At 39.7% G+C, this 17481-nt stretch overlaps 1 protein-coding gene across 6 annotated transcripts in view; it reads left to right on the forward strand.

Annotated features, from left to right (window-relative positions):
* The window catches only part of myo9aa (myosin IXAa), a 96232-nt gene that overhangs the window by 48160 nt on the left and 30591 nt on the right, over positions 1 to 17481 (forward strand). For 5 of the 6 annotated variants that reach the window (XM_055044887.1, XM_055044886.1, XM_055044888.1 and 2 more), the window contains 9 exons: positions 1564 to 1617; positions 4108 to 4205; positions 4308 to 4434; positions 5117 to 5206; positions 7787 to 7903; positions 8065 to 8199; positions 13086 to 13207; positions 14877 to 15018; positions 15135 to 15330. In XM_055044887.1, the coding sequence (XP_054900862.1) occupies positions 1564 to 1617; positions 4108 to 4205; positions 4308 to 4434; positions 5117 to 5206; positions 7787 to 7903; positions 8065 to 8199; positions 13086 to 13207; positions 14877 to 15018; positions 15135 to 15330 (1081 nt within the window). The remainder of the gene's footprint in view (positions 1 to 1563; positions 1618 to 4107; positions 4206 to 4307; positions 4435 to 5116; positions 5207 to 7786; positions 7904 to 8064; positions 8200 to 13085; positions 13208 to 14876; positions 15019 to 15134; positions 15331 to 17481) is intronic. The other variant, XM_055044889.1, reaches the window with a different exon arrangement.

A 17481-nucleotide genomic window follows, 5' to 3' on the forward strand; every position in this document is an offset into this window, starting at 1 on the left:
GAGGACCTGGTTCCTCCTCCTCTTCCTCCTCCTCCGCCTCCGCAGAGGAGAGCAGGGAATTCCTCCCATTCCTCCCAGCCACCGGCGTTCACATGCAAACAAAACGACATTCGTGTGCTGCATGTTGGTTTACTGCAGCGCATTGTTTTGAGGAGTTTAAAATGAAACTCAGTCACCAGAAAGAGCTCATCTTTCATTTTCTTTAACGCCACCTGATCAGCCAACATATTGCAGTTTCTTTTGTCAGTTTTCATTATGAGTCCTTTGGGGTCACTTGTATTTTTCTTAACATAAATTTGTTCTTGCAACCAGAAATGCAGTTCAATTAATGTTTGTTCTGGTTAAGCCTTGTAGGTTCTGCATTCTTAAATTAAAGCAGCCTGTTCGTTTTGGTGTAAATGAAAAACTATTTATGAGCGACTCATTTTAAGTGCAGGCTCTGTTAATTATATAGTAATGATTCAAATATTTACAAACACACAACTTTCACAATTCATGTTGCAAGAGTTTTCTTAAAAAAAAAAAGTCTTTTTTTTTTCTTTATTTTAATTTGGAAAACTACAGATTTACATGAAATTACGTATCACATATGTCACACTCATCTTCCCAGTTTCCATGTTTTATTCCCCAACATTGATCATTTCTAAACTACAAAGTCATGTCTTGACTGCACTTTCTATGCATTTTTCATTTTAAAAGTCAAAATCTTTTCATAAATGTGTGACGTTAACTATGTATTTATCACAAATAATTGTATGGACTTCAGGCTTTAAATACTACACCTAAAGAAAATATAATGGATGGATGGATGGATGGATGGATGGATGGATGGATGGATGGATGGATGGATGGATGGATGGATGGATGGATGGATGGATGGATGGATGGATGGATGGATGATGGATGGATGGATGGATGGATGGATGGATGGATGGATGGATGGATGGATGGATGGATGGGATGGATGGATGGATGGATGGATGGATGGATGGACTCACTCATATTGATTGATTGATTGATTGATTGATTGATTGATTGATTGATTGATTTGACAGAACGCACAGATAAAGCAGGGCTGGTTTGTAGAACATTTCTTGTAAATGGTTTATTTTAAAACAACAGGACTTGAAGATAAATTTAAAATTCTTGTGTAATATCTGAAACACTGTGCTCTGTTATAAATTAGATTAAATTAGAATAATGTTTTTTTTTATCATAATAATCTTAATTTATTTTGTTTAGGCATTTTTATGAACAGGAAATAAAAAAATGTCATGATTAAGACAGGCGTTAATTCATAATTTATTGTGATTACTACATGAAGAAAGGTTGTGTTGACCTGCTTTCTTCCCTGTTTGTCTCTAATATCTGCTCTGTGTTTCTGTGTGTGGATGTTTACTCCTCCGCTTTTAATCATGTTATTCAGTCAGATCGAATAAGCATTAATCTGCATTGTGATGAGCTGGTCATTCTGCTGCCGTTGAAATGTCTGAGCCTCTCTGTTGACATGCCGCCGTCTAACCCTGACCCCGCCGCCTGTGAACTCTGCCCTAACATTTCCAGAAGACAAAGACAAGCAGCCGTCCGCACTGGGACAGTTACTATGAGAGTGAACCGGTCAGTATATGAGCCTCAGCTGAGTGTCAACTGTCTGCACCGTTTGGGGTGGGGGTAGATTTACTGTCACCTGAACGCTTTGGGAGCAAGCCGCACCTTTCCTGCACACCCTCTCCCCAAAGTCCCTTTCCTTCACTGGTTTTGTTGCCTTTTGGGATATTTCCTGGTTTGGGTTGGCTTGTGTTTATTTTAGCTCGGTTTCTTTTTGCTTTCCTCTCCGTTGTGCTGCTTCTCTAAGTTATCCTGGTATGTCTAGTCTCAGTAGCTCTCTATGCCCATTTTGATTTTGATTTTTTCCAGTCCAGCATTTCCACTGTAAACAGAGCATTTAATCCACCCATGTACTCATTACTGACTGTTTTATGAAATATTTTAAAACATTGTTCTCTTTTCTGACCATGGAACAACCAGCTTGTCCATCTTTCAGCCAGCTGACTCAAAGTGTGCAGCACAATCTGCAAAGCAAAGTGATTGAACGTTTTAGCAGTTTTGAAAGCATAACATTTTGAAACGTGACCCTGGTAAAATTACCCATATCTGTTCAGTTTTTAGACTTGAGTGAATTAACACTCACTGTGGAAATGCTGGATTGGTGAAGGTTGGTGATCAAAAACGATTGCTTGTAATTGGTATTTGGTGTTTCTGTTCTCTCCTTTCTGCTTTCTCACCACTCTCATTTTCCACTTTAAAATATTGCTAAAGTGCACCATCTTATTATAAATGTCCTTGTGTGATATTCGTTTCACATCATGAAACGAATATCACACAAGATGTGAAACTTTAGAAAAGTGTCGGGGAAACAATATTTATTTTAATGTCTTGATTCATAATTCTTCAGGCTGTTTCAGTCCAGCATCTGAAATCATTATAAAGTCGAGGAGATTTCAGAAATGTTTCTTTTTTTGTGCATAATTGAAATTATCTTTTGCCATTTTGTAATTTTGCAGTTTTGAGCCATTAACCCTTTTGTATCTGATAACCAAACATTTAGAGTAATTTTCTCTACTAAATTTGTTTCAAGAAAATGTGACGCTGAGCCAGCAAATAATATCTAACGGGAGATGTTTAATAACATAGAGTAAAATGAAGTCATACGACAATCATAGCTTGATGCTGAACTACAGCGATAAATTATACTCTGGGACAATGGTAAGAAAAATAAAAGTAGGAAGGTGTGAATTGGCTAAAGCGAGGACTTAGACTCCTAATCTCCTGTAACAAACCATGTTGTGTTGACACAACTTGATTTTAAAACATTTTTTCCACAACTAAACAATCTGTTCCAACATATTTTAGTTAAATCAGTAAAAAATATCAAAGATAGCACGCCTTAGCAGATCTTAACTAGTGAAATAACATCAATATGCTGATAGTTAATCAACTAAACAATGATGAATCTTTACTATTTGCTAAAGACACAGCTTTCCAATCAACCTCTGCAGAACGTCCTGATTTGTTCTCCGCTTCTTTTCACTTCATTTCGTTCTAGCCCATGCTGCAATGGGCAAAAGATGAGTGAGGAGAAAATATGAAGTCATGCAACAAAGTCCAAAAAATAAATCTTTCACAGACCTCAGGAAATCTAGAGAACTGCTGATCACCAGTGCTGTTAAAGGATCAGAAGGAAGTCTGACTCACTGAAAAGACACGACAAAGAGTTTGGAGGTGGTTTCTTTCTGCGGTAATGTCAGTCACTGATTGATTGAAACTAGAGACTGACGGTTTGTGATCATTGCTGCAGTTAAAGATTTTGGATTATGATGAATTTGTGAAGCTATGCTAACTTTGTGGTTAGCTGATCCTCTGCTCATAAACAAAGAAACCCAGATTCAGCCACAATCTCATGTTGCTTGAACTATTTTTGGCTGCTAAGCATTTTATGTCAGCAGTATTATAATGACAGATTCTTTTTTCCACCCATAATTGCAGCGACTACATGATTCTAGTGTAAGTGCTGTACAGTGCTAATTTAGCGCCGGCTACGTCCAAATCATGACCTTAAATCTGCATCTTTTTCCACACGTTGCTGCTGTTGTCTAAAGACAAACGCCTCCCGTTTCTCCTTCCTGCTATTTTAGTTTGTCATACATCACTTAAACACAAACAAAGCCATAAATCACGTCCCCTCTCAGCTCTCTTGACGGCTTGCCAAATTTCTCGTTTGAAGGAGGAAGCCAGGCAGGCCAGATTTTCAACTAACACAAGTCACTCTGCACATCAGGCGGGAGTGCTGGTTTGACCCAGAGAGTCCCAATCACAGCCTGCTCTGGCACAAGTCGCTTAATTTGACTCCTTCAGGCAACCTGGCTCTTTCTGTCCCAGTTACAAAATGAACTCCAAAGGTCTATTTCAAGTCTCTTTATGCGACAAGTTTGATGAACACCGAGTGGACGTCAGCAGGCTTCAGTGAGCTCACAGTAATTTGCCGTCAGCCCCGATGGCTCCCAGTGGATGTAGGGGCTGGTAACATTCAGACTCTGCTTCTTGTAGGACTGCTTCACTGTCGAAGGAGAGGACCTGAAGCATGACTTTGAGAGGCTCCAGCTGGCCATGGAGATGGTGGGCTTCCTCCCCGCCACACGCAAACAGTGAGTGACGGAGGAAAACCGCCGTTCAGTGGGGCTTTCCTATCCTAACGCTTTCTCGCCAACATTAAGTTGTTTTCCTTTTGTCCACTGTGTGTGAAACAGGATCTTTTCTCTGCTGTCGGCCATCCTTCACCTGGGAAACATTCGCTACAAGAGGAAGGCCTACAGGGACGACTCCATCGACATCTGTAACCCTGAGGTGCTGCCTGTTGTCTCAGAGCTGCTGGAGGTATGACAGAGGAGTTTTACTTTACTTCTTGAAATCCTCATTGCTTTTAAGGATTATCTGTTTTACTTCCTTGAACAGATTAGGATAGATATATACTCTATACAAAACATACTCGTTACACTTTTTGCTAAAAATCATTCTTGGATGATGAGATGTTAGTTTGGTCAGTTCTGCCTATTTTGAGTTCCTTTCAGAATTAGCTGTTTTTGTCACTTTAAATCCTACCCTTCCCCCCACTGAAGCATTACACTCACACATGAAAACGGCTGCAAACAGATGCACAATTGCACAACAGTACATCTTTATAACAGCGGTAGAGCCTCCTGCACAACCAAGTGTTTTCTGCTTGGTATGTCGGAGGCAAAACACTTGGTTTTTTCAGCAGCCATTATGCAACGCATCCAGCAGCAAAACCAGCTGACCAAATGGGCTTGATTTCTGATTGCGTTGCTAGGTGATCGGCTGGGCTTTGATGGGGATGCTTTGGTGAAGCAGAGCCTTCTGATTGTTACTTATCATTTGGAAAATATTTGAAATGGCTCATTTTCCAGACACCAAAAACTTAAATTTACTGTAAAAAATGATTTGATTTACTGTAAAAAAAAAAAAAAAAACTACAATCAGGGCAAAACTAATAGAAAGTGGCAGGAAAGTTATCATTTTGATCCATCGTTGCCACCAGGTCAAAGAGGAGATGCTGTTCGAAGCTCTGACAACAAGGAAGACGGTCACTGTGGGAGAGAAGCTGATTGTTCCCTACAAGCTGGCTGAGGTGAGATTTTGAATAAACATTTCTGTTTTAAGCTCAGCAGATTCCTGAGTCAGTATGAAAGTATTGGTCCTATGCTTTCATTCATAGAGCTTTGATTGGTCGTGTGCGAACTGAAGTCTTCAGAAGACCTTAGAGGAAAGCTAGGTCTTCAAGTCATCCCCTGAAATGTCTTAGAAAACCTTCTTCCTGTTCTTAGCAACATTTTATGTTAATTTTTGGACAGGTGAAATAATGACCATCGTTGCTTGCTTCTTCATTTCTGATGGCTGTCACATGGCAGAAATCAGTTCCCTTACAACTTTTGGGCTGAGAAAGTACAAAATGCTGAAGATATTAGATTAATTTCACTTTGCAAACGAGTTGCTGCAGCATCAAACTTGGATACTTACTACAAAATTAATACAGTATAACAGATTTTGTGTGTGGTTTAGCGACAGGGACAAAGCTGCCCGCTCAGTTGTACATCTGAGTCACTTCTGGTTCTACTAAATGGACCTGGTCGGCCCTCTCATCGTAGCTGCGGGTCTTTTTGAGCCTGACCCGGCCCCGTGTTTACAGGACAGGGTGCGCCAGCACCGGATCTCCTCCTGCTGGCTCCCTCAGTCTGCAGCCATACGCGCACACACACACACGCAGACACACACGCAGACACACACACACACACACACACACACACACACACACACACACACACACACACACACACACACACACACACACACACACACACTGTCATCACATCACAAAGTCTTTCAGCATCCTCATGGAGAAGGGAATACATACTTTTCATTAAGATCTACACCCTAAAAATAAACACACATCACAGTCTACAGTTTAAAGGCATCAGACATGACATATTCTGGCAACTGTTTCAACTTTCCTCAATATTTGCAAAGATATAGACATAATTTTTTTTCCTTACTGCGCCTCGGCATCCGAGAAATCCACTGTTGTGTTAAATATTCCCACCAAACCTCGTAATGAAGTGCTGGATATTTGGGAGTCGTTCTAAATGAACAAACAGTGACGGCTATGGGAGCTCACTGGGTGGTCTTTGTGTAAATACTGCTCTGACGGTCTCATTCCCTTTTGACTGCAATAATGCAAAACAATACTTAAAAGACATCAACTCGTATGCTCTCTGGTCTCGATCGGGAATGCTTTACATCATCCTTCCTTGCAGTAATGACTAGCTGTCAGATGGCTAAAGCAGAAAGGTAATATCCTTCCTGGCGCAGAGAAGACATATTTGGTGCGAGCGTGCTAAATAAACAGCCTGGTTAATTATTTCGAGGAAGGGAGGTTTTAGTGTGAGGAAGCTGCTCTGCGGTTTGTACTCTGTGTTACAGGAAGGTCAAATCTTCCCAGAATATTTGACAGTGTGATTCATTTTATTGAATCACACTGTGTCGATTAAATGACAATGCAGCTGTTATCACAAATACAGAAGAATCATCAGTGTATTGTAGTGTTAGTGGGACTTTCTGCTGTGACACAATGCTGCATGGCAGAAAGGCTGCACTGTTCTCATGTGGGCCAAGTTTCTACCATCAGTGCTCTTTCTCCTTTCTGCCTTTTGTAGTTTTTGGAATTTATTATACATTGTCATAAATCCATATTGAGCAATTGGAGACATGACATGACCATGTTGAAGGGATTTATTGTCAGGTGAAAGTTCAAAAGTTTGATTTTTAAAGCAGAAATGTAACATTTAAAAAAAAGATAAAATAAAAAAAACTCTTCAAAGTCCGCTTTGTCTGAATTTTATATTTCACCTTGTCTTATAAATCACTTTTATTCTCAATATTCTGTTCCCATTTTTCAGCGTATTTTATGACTGTTGAATACAAAAGCTGCCACAAAGTCAGATACAGATTGGCGAGCTTTAATGTCTAACACAGATGTGTCTTGAAGTGAACTCAACGGGTGACTCGGGGATGGTGTCTTAAATTTCGACTCCAACGTTAAAACGCAAAAATTGGGAGCCCTATTATAATTTGCTTCTCGATTTCTAAACTTAGCCTTGCAAAAGCAGGGTCACCAAACATTTAAAAAGATTAACCACATGTATGTCTAAAGACAAAAAAAAAAGAAAGCATAAACTTTTTATGCATCCCTCCACTCCAAGAGGGGAAATTTGAACAGGACCAGCAGTAAATCGAAACCTACGGGAAGCTAAATTCTGCCATTGCATCAAGAAATATGGGTTGATGCAAACAATAGATTCACTCTAAAACCCTTCAGATTTACTCTGCTGTTTAAGGAATTTCAGCCTCTGAATGGAGGTTATAAATACTGAATTAATAACCAAAATAATAAGAGCCACGTATAGGATCTGGTCTTCACCAGGTGACAGGAAACCATAGTTAGCCTATTTTCCCAGTTCTGTAAAGTAAAAAAAAACCTTCTGTTTGCCACTTCCTGTACCTTCTTCCCTCTTGAGGCGTCACAAAAATCCCATGTATTCTTAAAATATCAAATACTCTTTAAAAATGAGCAGGGCAATAATAGATTAGGTCACTCTGTGCATTTTTCAGCAGACTCCAGCTGAGTGTTGCATTGCGTTCTTCCTCCTCTCAGGCCGGTACGGTGCGAGACTCGATGGCCAAGTCTCTGTACAGCGCTCTGTTTGACTGGATCGTCTTCAGGATCAACCACGCTCTGCTGAACAACAAAGACCTGGAGGAGACCACCAAGGTAAAATTAAACGGAAGCCCTCGAATTTAAATTGTTTATTTTTTTATAAACAGAGAAAATTGTAATGTTATAAAATTGCAACGTTTTTTCCCAGATTTCAGCACATTCCGAATGGAAAACGTCCATTTTGGTCATTTCTTTCTCTTCTTCCTGTACTTCAGATCTTGTCCATCGGTGTTCTTGATATCTTCGGTTTTGAGGACTACGAGAACAACAGCTTCGAGCAGTTCTGCATCAACTTTGCCAACGAGCGTCTTCAGCATTACTTCAACCAGCACATCTTTAAGCTTGAACAGGTAGGTCATGTTTTTTCCCTCAGTCAGAGGAAAGTGTTCCTACTAAATATGTAAATAGTTCAGAGGTTCTGTTGTAACAGGACCTGAAGTGATATACAGGTTCATTATACAACAATTATTTCAAAAAGCAACTTGCTTGCACTGATGCCAGAGGCCATTTCTGTGAAGTTTTTGCAATGGAGATTCTTGTCATTGCATTGTGCAACCGCATAGTAACACTGAGACTATGTCCCCTGTGACTACCCAGATGAAGATGCAAGCCCGAATAAGTGATCTGATTAACTTTAAAGGCCTTTTAAAGTCATGATTTAAGATTTGCCTGCAGGTTTTCATTGGGTTTACTTGGAATCAGCGGCCTGCCTGGACCTGCTTGGTTCTCTGGGCCCCCTTTTAAAGCCTGCCAGCAGATGCAGAATTAAACAGTTTAGTCAAACAACAAGCTGCTCCAGTCACTGCTGTACGTGTAAAACGTTGGGACTCTCAGAAATGAAAATGTGCGACGATATTGAGATTGCTGTCATGCGGACAACCAGTATTTACATAAATTAACAAAACTGACACCTCTCTGCTTTAGGTAATCCTGCTCTTGATCATTACCATCGTCACACGACCAACCAGTTCAGAAACACAGACAGCAACAATATTGAAATAAGTAGTACTTTTTAATGTCGGATCAGATCTGCTCATTGGACCGATGGGTTTAAAAATCGCTCACCAAAGATGTTGGTTTTTATCTTTTTATTGCAGATTGATTGACATAGAGAGTTTGAAGAAAATTCACATATTTTTGTTTTCACACTCATTCAGCATTCTTATTCTTTTACTCTTTATCTTAAGTACACTTGATACGACCTGATTAAACCCCGTTTTTGAATCCATGCCTTTGCGGCATGGGTTCAGTGAGGTGTCAGAAACATTTACTCAGAGGTTCTGGCCCATATTAAGATCGTGGCATTGCACTCTTTCTGGAGGTTTGTCATCTATCCAAACCCATGAAGCAAATCTCACGTTCCACCACATCTCAAAATCTTCTTGATTAAGATCTGATATGACGTCGGAGTACAGCGAGGTCATTGATGGCTTCACAAACCAGATTTTGTATTATACCTTTTGACATGGTGCACTATACTGCTGGTAGTAGAAGATTGGTACCCTGTTAGCATGGTCAGCAACAACACTCAGGTACGTTTTAGTGCTTTATGATTCTCAGTTGGTACTAATGGTCAAAATTGTGCCATAAAAATATCCACCACCAATACCTGCCTGAACGTTTGATGCATAATATGATAGAACCACATGTTCTCATAGTTCAACCCAATTCTGGTTTTTATCACATAAATGAATGCCATAAAATTGACAATGTTTTCTCTGTGATTGTCCAGTGTTGGTGAGCCTGTGCGGACTGCAGTTGACTGTGTTTCAAGGTTACTTAATGTGTTGTGTTTGCAGAAAGGGTATGCTGCCTGCCTTGATTGATATGAGTGGTTGATTGGCTGATCAAGGCTGCCCATTTTCCTTTGCCATCAACAACACATTTTCATCAGTGTAGCTTTTCCCGGCTCCATCGGTTTGCTCTCTCATTTTTTAACCGTTCTCTGTAAACCAGAGACATTTATAAAACTCCCAGTAGATCAACAGCAGGATGCAGCTGAAAGAAAGTACCAGAGTAAGAAGTCACACCCTATGACTCCCCACACAATGAGGTCAGAAGCAAAAGTCAGTTTCCGTCTGTCAAGCATTGGTAGGATTGGTTCTCTGCTTTGTCAGGTCCAGATGGATAAACACTCATTGCTGGACAGAATGCATCATTGTGCGTCACCAGTCCAGCCATTTTTGTTCTGGTGCCACTCGAAGTCCAGTTTCCTCTGACAGACTTTGCATGATCACATGCAAAGATTCCTATCTATGTCCTGATGGCGTGCACAGATATAACAGAACCAATGAAGGCATCTCCTCATTAGTACTGACAGTAACATCTGTTTACCCCATCATCTAACTGCGTGACCTAACCACTTGGCCTCCTGCGAGTCTACCACAGAACCTCTGTAAAAGTCCATTAAGGGCTGATAAAGCTGTAAAACACAGCTATAAGTCATCCTCTATGTGCTGACTTTTATGTACTGTTTTGACTGCACTGTAAAAAAGAAAACGGCTCTAATTTACGGTAAAATACTGGCAACTGTGGTTGCCAGAACTTTACCGTCTTTCTGGCAACCAAAGCTGCCCATATTTTACCGTAATTTAAAAATACGGCAAAATATTAATAAAAATGTAACCTTAAGCAATATAAATTCTTGGGGGAAAAAAAATACAAAAAACATATATTAGCAATTCAATTGAGAAGAATTTGGTCCTGGACTGCACCATTTGCTAAGTTGAAGTCCAGATTTTTGACTTTCAGTGTAGTGTTTGCTTCACTGTCATTGGTATGCCAGCGTAACACCGTAGCAGTGACTCTGTATTGTATTTTTTTTGTCCTTAGACTTCAATGTAAAATTTTTGAGTTAATATCACAGCTGGTTCTGATACCAAATTGCATCTGCTTGTGACATAACGTCCGGTTATAATTGAATGAAAAAAACAGACCTTCACAAGCCGGCGAGAGTAAAAGAGCAATATTAGAGTGGAAAAATCGATGCGCTCCACTGAGTCAGTCTCTGGTAGTGATTCAGCCGAGATAAAACGTCCAAAAGCTGCTTTGGTTCATGTTTCCAATGAGGCCTGCTTCACACCCTCCTCTACAGTTACAGTGTTTCCATTCATCTGTTGACCTCTGAGTCACTCTGGTGCAGCTACAAAACAAATCCTTTAGAGCTGTGGCTCCCAACCTGAGAGCCCCCATTTCCTACACCATCAAAAATATGAAGCGCCCACTACCAACGTAACATTCGCATGCATAAGTTTGTATACACGCACGCGCGCACACATATGGACACATTTGTGCTTGCTTGCACATGCACTCACATGTCAGAATAAAAAGGCTGTAACTGAGATCTTGTGTTGGTGATATAACAGTTTTTATAAAGACTAACACCCGACTTTTTCATCAAATGTTTTGATTTGAGAGCTTTTACAGACTTCTCTGAAGTTTCCATCACGCCTTCTTTTATAAATATCCTTCTGGATATTATTTTGCTGCTCTGAATCATCTTGAAGATTAAGTTCATCATTACAGATGATTTTTGTGAATGTCATTGCCCCTTTAAGAAACAGATGATGTAAATTTGGTAAAATTTCTTCCGAATGAAGTCTTTTGGTACCCTCGCTGTGACAAACCTCTGAGTTTGTAGTTATATTGCATACATATGAAGTCTTACTGACATACATTGATGTCAAGACACATGCAGCTGAGTTCATTGCAATACTCTAACTAATAAAGGATGTGGAAGAGTTAAAGATCACTTTCAAGTGAACAACCGGATCCATAGGTGCAATGAAATGGTGTAGTAGATCAATCTGTAAATGTGTTAGGATGGCCCAGTCAAAGTCCAGACCGAAATTCATTTCAGAATATTCAGCCAGACTAGAAAACCAATGTTCATAAATGTTAGCTATCCAGATTTGGTTATTTTCCAATGAAAATTGAAAACAAGTGTGCAAAAGTGGTGGAGGTTAATTTCTCCAAATGTTCCAATTACAACATGAATCATCGAGTCAGAGGAGCTGAAGGTTTCACGTTTACTTTATGTTGATGCTGGCCAACGAAAGAGAAGCATAAATGCTGCTGTTGTTTCATTAAACACATTTAAGGCAATAAAAAAAACCCTCAAAAATGGGTCATTTCTGTAGTAAAAGTCTGAAATGTTCTAGCAGACACCTGTTCCTCATTCAGTATAATGGCGCATGGTTGAAAGTATATGAAGCAGATAATATTCATTTTGTGAGTCAGAAGGGAGCTGACTCAGCTTTGGGTAATTACTCAACTGTGGTTTGTGGAGGAGGAGGAGGAAGAGGAGTGTATGGTCCAGGATATTGTACTCACTGTGCATGTCTTTAGATCTACTTTATGAAATTAATCAAGTGCTATCTTTAAAGCCAGACATTCTTTTAAAATTGAAAAATTCAGAAATGACTTGTTTGACTTATTTATTTTTCATTTTACTCATCTAGTTCAATGAAAAACAAACAAATACTGAGATATTGCTCCATTAACTACTTGATATTGTTACATTCATATTAAAACTCGTGAATCTAATTTTTATTTTGCAGCACATTGAAGTTTTGTTGTTGCATATTTTTCCCCTATGAACTTCACGTTCCTGCACACAGACGAAATAAACAATTCTTTACACTCAATTAGGTTTTTTTTTGGGTCTTTTTTTTTTGCTTCCTGACTCCAGGGTAGGAACAAGAGGAGCAAGAGAAAAAAATCCAGTCATTTTATTAAACCTCTCCTGGATTAAGGTCTTTGTTGGATAAATGTCTTTCCCAGGAAGACATGAAACTGGGCAAGACGTCGTTTCTCCGAATAAGAAAGCACAGAGAGGTCACACAAAGCCTGCGAATGTTGCTTTAATTGGTAAATTATAAACTCGATGGGTAAATAACTGGTACTTTCGTGAGGCAAATGAATATTTTCTGATAGCTGAAGCAAGTCAAAGTGCTTTACAGGAAAACAAAGGAACAAAGAAAAGACACTTTAAAAACTCCAAAACACAAAATAGTCCAATACACTTTAAAATGAGCACGAAGATGAAAAATAAAAGTTGCCCAAGAGTGGAGCCCTGATGTGCCCCACGTGTGCTCAGATTTACCGATCCTTGGAAATAACCTAAAGTAGGATCTGAACTCAATCCCACCGAATAACACACCTTATCAAACCAAGCGGCTGAAGGTCGGGTAGCGTTGACGCTTGGCTTTCTTTTTGTCTTTATGTGACCCTGCAGGAGGAGTACAGAGCAGAGGGCATCAGCTGGAGGAACATCGATTACATCGACAATACAGGCTGCATCAGCCTGATCAGCAAGAAGCCCACAGCGCTGTTCCACCTGCTGGACGAAGAATGCAAGTGAGTCGTCTAGTTTCACTGTTTCATTGCTTTAGAAACTCTCTCTCTTTTTTTTCCCCTTTTGTTTCTCTGTGAAAAGGTTCATCCAGTGCGTTTGGCTGGCTGAAGCAAAACTGGCAGACATGCTGACACGACAGCAGAGTTTCTGGTTTCATTCCAACTGAGACCTCCGTTCTGTCTTCATGCTAAAACCCTGAAACTCCCATCTGCTGTAAAACCTGAAACTCTGGCCCAGGACTTGCGTAACCTCGCACTGTTGCTTCTCGCCTCGGTTTTGGTATTAAAATTAGATCAAGTGACGATAAGACATCTTAAAGAGGCTGTTTGATTGAGGAGAGTATGAAGAAACATGAAGACAGATCTATGTATGCACAGATAAAATGAGGATTTATTCCTCCCTACTTCTCAGGCAGCCTGACACTTTAAAATCATCACTCATCTACCTGTGTGACGTTTCTGTCGCATCCCGTCGTATTAATGCTATGAATAAAAGGTTTCAGGATGCGTCTTGATTTGATCTTAACTCTTGTTTTCTGTTCAATTGATTTCATCAAAGCAGGGGAACAAAAGTACATCTGATACTTTGAAGTTCACGGCTGTTGTGCAGCTAATTCAGGAACAATATTTCCTCCTTTAAAAGCCTTTCTTCTCCTTTTGGACACTGAAACAGAGTTTTCCCACATGGAAGAGCTGGAGAGCACAGAGCCTTTCAGCTGTCTTGTTTTTGTAGCTCAGGTTTCACCCTGTTCCAGAACCCCTGGTGTCTCATTCTTCCTCCGTCTTCTTCCTGTGAGCGCCTGATGTCTTTTTTTTTTCTCTCTCTCATTCTTAATAGATTCACTGGCTGTTACTATTAATGGTATCGAAAGATTTCTGACCTGAAATCTGCCTTAAGATCCTTTCTGAAGATTTTATAACTCTTTGTGCACAGTAAAAAAAAAATAGATCAATCTGTTGTCGTTTTATTATGTCTGTTTAAAATGGTTACTTTATGGATTTTTCACAACTTTCTTTTCAGTTTTCTTTTCTGAAGAATTATTTATTTACCTATTTTTAAAAAATACCTTAAGCAGAAGGCAGATAGTTGACTTTAATGGGCATCAGGACACGATGCCCAGCCAAGAACTACGCACAGTAAACCTTTCTGCTCCGTTCTGAGCTTAAACTCTCAGCCTCTTGTTGTCAAGCTGATTCTATGAGGAGCAGCTTTTAAAACCAGTCTCTTCAAAACTCAAAGAAAACAAATAGTCAAGGTGAAGCCCAGCGTCTCAGACGTAATGGATAACATGTGAGCGGAGCTCAACAATCCTGGCTGGCCTCAGAACAGTGTGTCAGCTCGTGAAAAAGCAGCTTCACGTCTTCCTGCGTTAGCGCTGAGCATCTCCTAACAGGCTGCAGATCAGATGACGTGTGCCACGATCTCCTTCATTTATTCTGGACTTTATAAATTCATCAGAGATCAAAAAACCGTCAAACGTTCTTGTTTCTTTTTAAAGTGTGATTAATGCTGCAGCATCCATGACGCAAGCGACGGCTTTAAACAAGTGCATCAATATACTGATTCTCTGGCGGATTTCTTTTTTTTTCTTTTTCTTCTTCTTCTTCGGCATTAAAAGCAGATGCAACATCTATTGTTCTTCAAAGCGCTCGCCTCTGTTCCTAATTCCAGTTTCCCTCAAGCCACCAATCAAACACTGTTGGATAAGTTCAAGCGGCAGCATGAAGGGAACAGCTACATCGAGTTTCCTGCCGTCATGGAGCCCGCCTTCATCATCAGGCACTACGCTGGCAAGGTCAAGTACGGCGTAAAGGTCAGCAGGAGTTTTCACTGAGGTTTAAGAGCCATCGTCTTCTGTTAAGTAGGAGATGTTTATATCCAGATAACAGGACACGTCGTCATTTTTATGTCTCTGTCACTACAACGCAGGATTTTAGGGAGAAGAACACGGACCACATGCGACCTGACATCGTAGCTCTGTTAAAAAGCAGCAAGAACGCGTTCATCTGCAGCCTGATTGGCATCGACCCGTCAGCCACTTTCCGCTGGGCGGTGCTCCGGGCGTATTTCAGGGCCCTGGTGGCTTTTAGAGAGGCTGGGAAGAGGCACACACACAAGAAGACTGGTGAGAGAGTGCATACATAGCAACTTTTGTGTCTCCTTTAAGACGTGTTAAGTGTTGATGAGCAAGTACAAAAAGTGAGTTGATGTTTTTTGTGGTAATATATGGAGAGAAAGAGACTATTTTCTAGTAGGCAGGCACTAGCATTTTAACCTTGAGTTAAAATATCTTCGTATCAGGTTAGTAACTTATTGAAAAGGTAAATAATTGTTCCAACTCCTGACAAAATATGACACTGCAATTAAAAAACGTTTTGTTTTTGAAGCAAAAAGCAGTTATCCAAGTTAGTTGTGGTTTTCAAGTGCAGAATATTGTACGACTTCTGCTGCTTTGCTCTTGGTAAGACAAGTACACCAAGCTAACACCAGCTGGGTAACCAGTCAGGCGAGTCTGCAGCTGAACAGATATTCTGCTTGTAAAACTGCGTTTCCTTTGACCATATAAGTGCAGAAATTGAAATGACAAAAACACATTTGATTAATGGAAAGGATGAGGTGGTTTTTCAACTGAATTGAAATTAGTGTATTTCACAGAGCTGCAATCTAAACTCTAATTTAGCTTAACACGAGTCGTGATCAATAACCGGATGTAACTGAAAAGATAACAGAAAGTGGGAGGAGGGCGATGGCATGTTTTTACATTTTTATCACATGAACAAACTTATTCCCATGTGATTTTCTTTGCATTTATCATTGAATAAATACCACACAATTTTAACATTAGTATTTTCAACATTTGTGGAATACTGAGAAAGTTTTGCACACACATGTAATGGAAATGGAGCGATTAATGGGCGAACTTGTTTGTGTGCTAGTTTTTTCTCTACCAGGTAGTTACCAGTGTGTAGTAACACGTGTGGGAGGGACAGCACTGCATTGAGCTGCCCACAAAACCGTGGAAAAACTGCGACTGTGGGTCTTTCTTTAGAGTATCTTTAAACAGACGATACAGGAACAGAATGACATCTAAAAGTTGACATTCTACCTTTTTAAAATGTTGTGACATCTTTACATCAGAAACTGACTCGGAGTTCAAGTAAAATAAAGTTTAATCACTAAATACAAAGAGAAACTGATGATCTGAACTTCAGTTCTCACCACATTTTGTATCGATTGTCGTCATTCTGCAGTGTTGCTATTAGTGCTTGTAGTTTTGTTATGTATTTACAGTAGTTTAGCTCTTTCTCTCTCAGCTTCCTCTCTCTGTAAATGCATTTCTCTCTCTTTAGAGTTCACTCTTATGCCATAGATTTTAGCATCAGATTGTTACTGTAAGCATTGCTGCTCCCTCTCCAGCTCTTCCTTCACTTTCATTGTGGATGTTTGAATAGACTTTTAGAGCCTGTAGAAATCCTTAAACTAACTCACCCAGCGGTGTCTGTTAAAATGCATTCAGAAAAATCTCTGCAACAGCACAAAGATGCTCTTGACTAAATCCTAGTGAACTGATTTGTGTTCACTCACCACCATCTTGTCTAAAGAGACTAGATGTGCAGAAGGGAAGAAAGAAACCGTAGAAGACGATGCATGGAGGTACCGTATGGGGTGAGCACGTATAATCGTGGCCAAATGTTTTTGACAGTGACGCAAATGCTGTTTGATGAGATGATTTCAAAGTGTTCCTGTTGTATGTTAATGAGAAATTAAAAAGCTTGAAACGCATCAAATTATAAAATGCATTTGTTTAGACGGGAGCTGATGTGGATGTAATGTCACATTCCTCTTTAAAATTTCTGCAGTTCGCTTTGGACATCGACCTGTTTGCCAAATTCTGTCTGATCGTAGATTTTTATTTTGCACTGTTGGTGCTTGATCAGTATGTTTGCTTCTTTTTATTCTTTCTTTTTTTAGAAATATTAATAGATTTTCAATATGTTCAACATCTTTTTTGATAGCTTCTTAAGATGGGTTAAACCTAAGAGTTTTGGTCTTTGAATGACTGCAAAAAAAAGTCTTGCAAAGTATTTCCTGTCTAGTTTCTAGTGAAAATAGTAAGTCAAAACTAACTGAGTGATTTTTCAGCAAGATATAGGGGTTTGTTTTAAGTCAACAACTTCTGTTGACTTTCCAGCTGTTCCAAACAGAGAAAATATCTTTGCAGACGTACTTTATCCTTCATCATTTTAGTTTTGATGAATATTTCCCCCAGAATTAT

This window comes from Poeciliopsis prolifica, unplaced genomic scaffold, assembly GCF_027474105.1.
Source record: "Poeciliopsis prolifica strain line A6 unplaced genomic scaffold, Auburn_PproV2 SCAFFOLD021, whole genome shotgun sequence".
NCBI lineage: Eukaryota > Metazoa > Chordata > Actinopteri > Cyprinodontiformes > Poeciliidae > Poeciliopsis > Poeciliopsis prolifica.